This window comes from Strix aluco, chromosome 7 (assembly GCF_031877795.1).
Source record: "Strix aluco isolate bStrAlu1 chromosome 7, bStrAlu1.hap1, whole genome shotgun sequence".
NCBI lineage: Eukaryota > Metazoa > Chordata > Aves > Strigiformes > Strigidae > Strix > Strix aluco.
The window spans coordinates 26,695,284-26,703,281 of NC_133937.1; the positions used below are offsets into that span (position 1 = coordinate 26,695,284).

A 7,998-nucleotide genomic window follows, 5' to 3' on the forward strand; every position below is an offset into this window, starting at 1 on the left:
TTATAAAATGAATACACATAAAACACCTTATAAGTGCATAACTTAAAAAAACCCGAATGAACGAATGCCTTTAAAAATCTCACTGAAAATAGGTTTTCTGATTGCTTGTTTTACTAGCTGCTTAAATTGGCAGTACTGTTTTAGATTATAAGTAACTGAAAAATATATACTGTATATATATATCTATATATTCCTGGCATTTGTTATAAGAAGTGCTTTGTTTAATTGTGTCTCATTCCCTTGGTACAATTAAAGAAACAACTAAGTTAAACGGTTGAGAGTGAAATTGATTTTTTGCCATCAGGAACTGCCTTCTAAAGGGAAACAGGTAAAATCAAACATTGGACAACGTTTTGCAAATGATATGGAAATAATCCATGGAAAGAAACTGCATTACCCCCACAAACTGCCACCGAGGTCTTCTCATTATTAAAATACACGCTGATGGGCATGGAGTCCGTGGCAGCCGGGGACAGTTTGGGCTCTTCATACAATTGAGATATCATATTTACCGTCCTCAGGAGTCTGTCAGATCCTTCTCTTATTCCCCCCTTGCAAGAAAAAATTAATGAAAAAGGGGAGGAGAGACGGCGAAGTGAGATCCGAAGGGTTCCCATCTGGCGCAAGCAGAAATTGCTGCTGTTTCCTCCATTTGTTGCATCCCTGAACGTCTCCAGCATGGACGGTCCGAGGAGGCTCGCGGCAGAGACGCATTTTCCAAGGAGCCTCCTTTTATTTCAAGCCATCAGTCCAAAGTATACATGTGTGTATATATATATATACACACTTTATATATATATATATATGGATATATAAGGGTGACACCAGGCTTTGCACTGCTGCCAGCAGAATCCAAAGTTTTCTCTCCCCCAGCTGGGTGAACGCCGGCGGCCGTGTCTGTTGGGGCTGGGCTTTTGTCTGGCAGCACGTCAGCAAGTTCACAGTCTGCACCGGAGACTTTCAAGAGAACAAAAGGGTTGGTGGGAGGCGAGACACCACTGCTGATCCAGCAACCCCACGGTGGGGAGAGTTTTTGGGGTGGTTTCCCTTCCTTTCAGTCCTCATGGAGGGTTTCTCCAGCCAGACACATGGGATGTACGTGTGGCCAGAGTACTGTGGGGTGCCAGCCTTCCTCAGGGAGAAACAGGGATGCCACGTGTCCTCTGAAGGACAGCCCTACTAGCAGAAGGTGCACGTGCCGCCGGCGGGTGCCAGCCTTATTCGCAAGCGGAGGCGACGGTGGTGACGCTGGTGATCTTGGTGGAGTCGTCAGACCAAGGCTGGAGGTTCTGGAGGGCGAAGAGAGAGGAGTTGTGGACACAGATGGGGTCGGCTTGGATAGGCTGGTTGATGGTTTTTTGGAAGGCCTCCTGCTGAAGCTGCATGAGGATGCGGTTTGCTTGCTGCCGCTCGGCCTCCCGCTCCTCTGCCGTCTGCCTCCTAAGAGAGAGGGAGTGGTTAGGGGGGCCTGGGGGAGCAGAAGAGGGGTATCTCTGGAGGGAATAGCTTGTGCTGGGTGCTTAGGGCTGGGGAAGGTAGGAAAAGAGGGTGCCCAGCCACTGCCTGGTCCCACATCCCCTGCACAAACTACCAGTAAATCCCATAAACTGGGGACTGGGGCTGTCATTCTTACTGGCCCCAGCAAAAATTGCTCTGATCAAAGAGAGCCAGGAGCAGCCCACAGCTCTGGTTTATTTTCTGCCCATGGGAAAAATCCAGCAGAGCCAGAACACCTAAAGGGACACACGACTGGGTTGCAAAAGGTGCAATTCCCTGCAAACGTGCTCCACACCCAGCAGCAAGAGCCAAGCGGATGGCATCCCAGCGAGGAGCACAGGGCAGGAGCGAAGTGAGACATCACTGACAGGCAGTGCCACACGGCTGGGACACAGGCAACGTCACCCTGCGCATCCCCTTCCCAGCACCCAGGTCTACCACCTCCTCCACAGGGCTGCGGTGGCCAGCTGTCCAGAGTCTGGATGAAGGCAACAACACACCACGGCAGGCAAAACAAAAATCGGCAAAAAGTCATCTAAACACTAGAAAAATATTTTTAGCAGTGAGAAGAATCAAAGCCCAGAGTAAACTGTCTGGGCAGGGTAAAGGAAGATATTTTTAAGAACAGGTTGGACATGCATCTGTCTGGAATGACACCGGCAGAGCTGATCCTGCCAAGGGGGGATTAGGGGGCCTATGGGGGTCCTTTCCACTGCTGGTAGGGTGCTGGCTCTGGGTTGTCTGGGAGGAGGGGATGGGATAGGTAGAAATGACCTCAACACACTTAAATCCACAATGAAAATCCCACATCACCCCTTGCCTGGATGGCGGGTCAGTCTGTAGGCTGCAGCCTGTGGTCACCTCTGCTTTTGCTGGTGAACATCACCTAGCACCAGGGACACTGCTGGGAAAACCTGGAGGCAGCTCACAGTGCCCACCCTGGGATGATCCCCAAAGCACCCCCTCCCTCCCTCACACCCCCAGGCCCAGCTGACGCTCTCCTGGCAGCTTCAGTGGATCAGTGACAGGGGAAACGGCAGCTTTTTAATTTAGCAACTCGGGGGGATGCGAGATATCTCATCTTCTTTGGCAGTGGGGATTGGAAGTGGCAGCTTCGAGCTCCGTGGTGACATCTCAGAGCACAGGGCAGGGGGTCCCTGGCTCCCCACCGGTGAAGCGGGTGAGGGCTGGATGCAGGCAATGGGCCTCCAGGGCACCTGAGCCTTCAGGCGTGAGGCCAGGGCTTCTGAGCAGGTAGCTCAGGGCTCAGTCCCTACTCTAATCACTGTGTCAACATCTCACGTCAGACATCCTGGGGAGAGAGGGCTCAGAGCAGCACCCGCCCTCCCCGTGCAGCCCAGGAGCAGCTCCGTCTCTGCCTCGATGAATATTTAATGACTCCTTGCACAATGAAGAGATGCTCTGGGAGGAGGGAGCCCCATGTCCAGGGCAGTCAGGAGCATGGTGGCTGTGAGCACTCGGCTCCCAAATATCTCCCTGCTCCTAGCATTCATGTCAGGCTAGGATTTGCAGGTTCAAATCTGCCTGGAGGGAACTAAACCTCAGTGCCCATATCTCAAGCAAGAGCCCAAATCTAGAGAGTGGATCACACAGCCACCTCATTCCAGCAGAGGCACCTGGACAAGGGGCAGAGGCGAGACTCTCCCCCCCTAAGCCTGCATTTATTTAAGCAGTTAAATCCCTCAGAGGGCTTAAAGCAACTCTTTTCTCAGATATAGTTCAGACTGCGCCTGCAAGTGGCTCCTTCCAGCACCCAGCACTCCAGGCACCGCTCAGAGCCCACTGCCCTGCACAGGGGCACGGGGCAGCGAGCCAGGCGCGCTATCGACCAGGGACACCCACGGCTCCATCACAACACCCAGCGTGCATGGATGGAAAGAAGCAGAGCTTACAAGCCTGCATCCTTCTGGCTTAGGCCAGTGGGGATTCTCCCATGTCTAATAGTACGGCTGAGGTCAGGCTGCAGCTTTTCCCTTAGGCAGACCAGGATTTTGTTTCTCTTTACCCAACTATCTTTTGTGAAACATATGAATAGGTTTGTATCCTCTGCTCTGCCAAAGGGGGCTGAACTTAGCCAACAGACGCAAAGAGTATTGACAGACAGATGGAGAGTCAGCCAAGCCACATTTGCCTCACTTCCTTAGGAAACCAGGCTAGAAGACATAGCTGACCCCATTTCGCAGGCCACAGCAGGACTGTTCTTCCTCCAGAATCTGCTCCCAGCTAACAGAGATCATTCCAGCCAGAGACTTCCTGGCACTTGGGAAGCTGCTCTTCCATGGACTCTTTAGGGAAGGACTCGGTGAGGGGATTCAAGTTCCTTGTCCTTCATTTCTTATCCAATTCCAGCATCCCCAGGCAATCACCACCCCATTCACCCTCGGGGAGACCCCGAGGAAGCCCTTTTCCCCCACCTTGAAGAAACTACCGCCTGCCGGCACCCAAGCACCCGGTGCTCAGCACCCAGCAACACCCTCCTTCTCTGACCTGCCAGGGGAGCTGCCTCTTGCCCAGCGCCCACCTCCCCCCCGCAGGGTGCCTGTCCCCAGCCCGGGGCAGGGCAGAGGATGCTCCCAGGACTGGGGTGCCTCCCCCGGGGACACCCCGGGAAGCTGCAGCCTAGGAGGAGCAAGGTCACGGCGATGGAGCCCGGGACGCTCCGTGCGAGCCCAGCCTCCTCTTCCTCGTCTGCCCGGCTTTACCGGCACGCCCGGCAGGAGACCAAAACGCAAGCATGTTGGCAAGGAGGTGCCGTAAACCCCGTGGGGGTGAAAATCTTCGCGGGGTTTACGATATCCCGGCAGCCCCGGGTGCAGGATCTGGCCCGAGCCACGCTCCCACGCCGGGCTGCGGCCCTGTCCCGGCGCCGGGGGGTCCCGCTGCCCCGCACCGGCGGGTCCGGCTCCCGCCCGCTCCCCTCTGCCCCCCGCACCCCGCTGCCGGGCCGGGCCGGGGGCTCCCACACGCTGCTGCTGCGGAAAGGGGCGCAAGAGCCACCGCACGCACGGGGTCCCCGGTGACACTGCCTGTGCCCACTGCACGTCCCCCACGCACACACATTCATCCACGGTGCATACGTGTGCAGCTACCAGCACGCAGACCTGGCATGCTCACACAGCGCACACACACGGCGCACACGCAGCCGTCCGGTGTGTGCGCACACCCCCGTGCCTGCTCACACGCAGGCACACAGGACATGGGGCCACACAGCCACATGCACGTGGCCTTCACACAAAAGCATTCACACTCACGGTGCAGTTACACGCATGGCCTGATGGCCTGTTTGCACACCCCCCCCCAGGTGTGCACACACGTGCACGGGCATGTGCGCGCGTGGGCTACACTCACACACACCCCCCACAGGCACAGTCGTACCCCCAGGCGCTGCAGGAGCACACACAGCTGTGCATGCACACACATGCGAGTGCACACACGGGGGACTCACACGTGTGTGTGAATGTGCGCGTACACATGCGTGACTCCCCCATGTGTGCGCTCGCACGGCTCGTGCCCCACGCACAGCCACCAGTTCCCCCCACGGAGGTGGTGGCAGCCAGGCCTGCTCACCCAGCTGCCCCCTGAGCCCACCGAGCCCCCTCCCAGCCCCTCACCTCCACTTGGTGCGCCGGTTCTGGAACCAGGTCTTCACCTGGGCGTCCGTCATCTTGAGGGCCTTGGCCAGGGCAGCGCGCTCGGCCGAGGCCAGGTACTTCTGTCGGTGGAAGCGCTTCTCCAGCTCGCAGATCTGCAGGCGGGTGAAGGAGGTGCGCGGCTTCTTCTTCTTGGGGGGTGTGCGGTTCTGGTAGGGGTGACCTATACGGCGTGTTACAGTGAAGGGTGAGAGGGCCACTGGGGGGGACACGGGAGGAGGGGGGATGAGAGGCAAAGAAGCAAGCAGCGACACATCAGCAGAGGGGCTCCGGCTCCCGGGCGCTGGGCTGGGGACCCCCCCGCTGCGAAGCCGCCGCTTCCCCGCCGACACGGGCTGAAAAAACGCGACGGCCCCGGTGCTTTCCCCGGGTGCTGCGGCCACCGGCCGGGCACCGCTCGGTTTTGGCGGCGGGGAAGGCGAAGTACCGGGGCGGGGGGGCCGGTAACGGCAGCCGGTCCTGGCGCCCGGCCGGGGCTCCGTGCTTCCTGCAAACGGGACTCGGTTTAATTTCGTTTGGGCGCGGCGGTGACCCCGCCGTTTCGTACGCGGGAAATAACTTCCCGGACTGGAAACGGGAGTTGCGATTCGTTGGGTTTGTTTTTTTAAATATATATATGTTTGTTTTTTCTTTTTTTTTTCTTACCCCACGAAAAAATATTTGGGGAAAACTCGCGGCGTCTCAGCTGGGCCGGGCCAGGAAGGGGTTCCGTGAAATTCAGCCCGGTGCCTGCCCGGGGAACGGCCCGTTTGTTCACCCGCGGCCGTGCCCGAGCCAAGCGCCATCGGGTCGAAATTAAACGCGGAGTTGCAAAAATCGGGCCTCGGTTTCCGCCTCCGAGAAGAGAGGCCGGTGCGGGAGCTGCAGGAGCGGGAGGTGATATTTTCTTCGTTACAATTTCGTTGCTTTGTTTTTTTTTTTTTAAATTTTCGTTGTTCGAGTTTTTGCTTTGTTACCGCCGAAAGACGAGCCCAGATACACCTGGAAACGGCGGCGAGTCCGAAAAGCGGCTCCAGCCCGAGCTCGGGGCTGCAAAAAGTCCCTTTTGGCGGGGGAAAGGCTGAGCCGAAACCCGCAGCCGAGTAAAACCAGCCCGGTTACGGTACGCACGGGAAAAACGGCCCTACGAGCGGTCGGGAACGGGCCGGCCTTCCCGGGCGGGAGAGGGCCGGGGCCGCCGGGCTCCCCTCCCGCCGGGCCGGGCTGTGCCTCCGAAATAACCCTCTGTTTTAAAGGAAACTTTCCCCGGGGGCTGGGGCGGGTGGCGGAGCGGCGGGGAGCGAGCAGCCGTGCCCGGGGCTTGCGGGAGGTGTGCGGAGTTTGCCATCCCGTTTTCTCCCTGCCCGCCTTTCCCTGGCTGTGTCTCGGGGAAGGAAAAACAAAAGCAAAACCAAGCAAAAAACCCCAAACTAACAAACAAACCAACACAAAACAACCAACAACAACAACAACAAAAAACCAACAAAAAACCCCAACAAAAAAGCCCACCAGAACCAATGCGTGTAGGGGGGATTGAATGCGCCTGATTTTCCACCCCTTCTTGCTTCTGGCCTCCTCCGGCACCGACCTCCCAGCGCGCCCCGGGCCGCTCTCTCCATCCGGGACCAGATCCCACGTTCCCCGGCGGCACCGGCTGCCGCGCCGAGGCCGGGCGGCGGGGAAGGGAGAGCGGGGCGGCGGGAGCAGGGAGGGAAGGCGGGGGGGTGTCCCGACTCACCTGTGAACCTGTCTTTTGTGTACCGCCTGTTGCTCTCCATCCAGGGAAAGGTGAGCCCCGTGAGACTGTTCATGCCGTTCACCGCCGGCACGGCGGCGGAGAGGGGCTGGTGCACGCCGCCGGCCACCGGGCGATGGGCCGGGACGCGGATCACCCCCCCGGCGGAGCTCAAGGTGTTGCCGTTCATGCTCACCGCCATGTTCACGTTGTAGGAGCCGGGCAGGCCGCCCATGCTGCAGGAGGTGCCGGTGTAGGCGCCGGCCGCGCCGCCGCTCGCCCCGTAGCCACCCGTGACCGTGTTGTAGGCGCTGCCCACGATGCAGCCCAGCCCGTAGTCCGCCGAGTCCTGCAGCCGCGGGTGCGACACCATGCAGCTGCCCGGCTCCGACGTGTTGAGGATCTGGTCGATGCCGAAGCTGATGGGCTCGGCTTGGCCTTGGTGCAGGTGGTGAGCCCCGAGGTGCTCCATGCCGCCGCCCGGGAGCCGCCGCCGCCGCCCGGCCCCGGCAGCGGAGCCGCGCACAACGCCCCGGGGCACCGGGGCCGGACCTCCGCCCCGGGCAGGGCAGCAGAGCCCCGCACCTCCCCGAAACGCGGCGAGGGAGCCGCGCACAGCCGGGACGCGCCGGCTACACGCTCAGTCCCATAGCACGGCAGCCACGCACCCCGGGACACGCCAGCAGAGCCACGCACAGCCGGGACGCGGTAGCTCCACGCTCAGCCCGAAGAGCCGACAGCAGAGCCATGCGCACCCGAGGCGCGGGAGCGGAACAACCCCGCAGCCCGGGAGGCGACAGCCGTGCCCAGCCGAGGCACGGGAGCTGCACACTCGAGGCACAACCTCGCCACGCACCCCCACTGGACACAACCGCCTCCAGGAGCGGAGGCGCGACACCCCCACCCTCACACACCGGTCCCGCTCCGGCGAGACCCAGCACCCCCACACCAACAAGACACAACCACCCCAAGCCAGGAGCCACTCACCCACGACACACACACACACACGAAGGTGCCCCGGGCACCCCGCGCCGCCGCGGGCGGTGGGCAGCTGAGAGCCCCGCGGAGCGGCGCGGAGCGGAGCGCGGCCGCGGCGGAGTGCGAGTGCGAGCGCCC

General features: G+C 59.9%; 1 protein-coding gene across 1 annotated transcript; it reads right to left on the reverse strand.

Annotated features, from left to right (window-relative positions):
* Positions 1-1,217: 1,217 nt before the first annotated feature.
* TLX1 (T cell leukemia homeobox 1) lies at positions 1,218-7,354 on the reverse strand. The gene is made up of 3 exons (XM_074830071.1): positions 6,886-7,354; positions 5,130-5,331; positions 1,218-1,440 (listed from the first exon to the last, which is right to left on the reverse strand). Exons 1-3 carry the CDS (start codon positions 7,352-7,354, stop codon positions 1,218-1,220), a joined length of 894 nt encoding a protein of 297 aa, XP_074686172.1.
* Positions 7,355-7,998: the final 644 nt, after the last annotated feature.

Coding starts and splice junctions, on each gene's coding strand:
- TLX1 (XM_074830071.1), bottom strand. CDS start 7,354: ATGGAGCACCTCGGGGCTCACCACCTGCACCAAGGCCAAGCCGAGCCC. Junction 5,332..6,885: donor CACAAAAGACAGGTTCACAG/GTGAGTCGGGAC, acceptor CACGCCGTATAG/GTCACCCCTACCAGAACCGC. Junction 1,441..5,129: donor AACCGGCGCACCAAGTGGAG/GTGAGGGGCTGG, acceptor CCTCTCTCTTAG/GAGGCAGACGGCAGAGGAGC.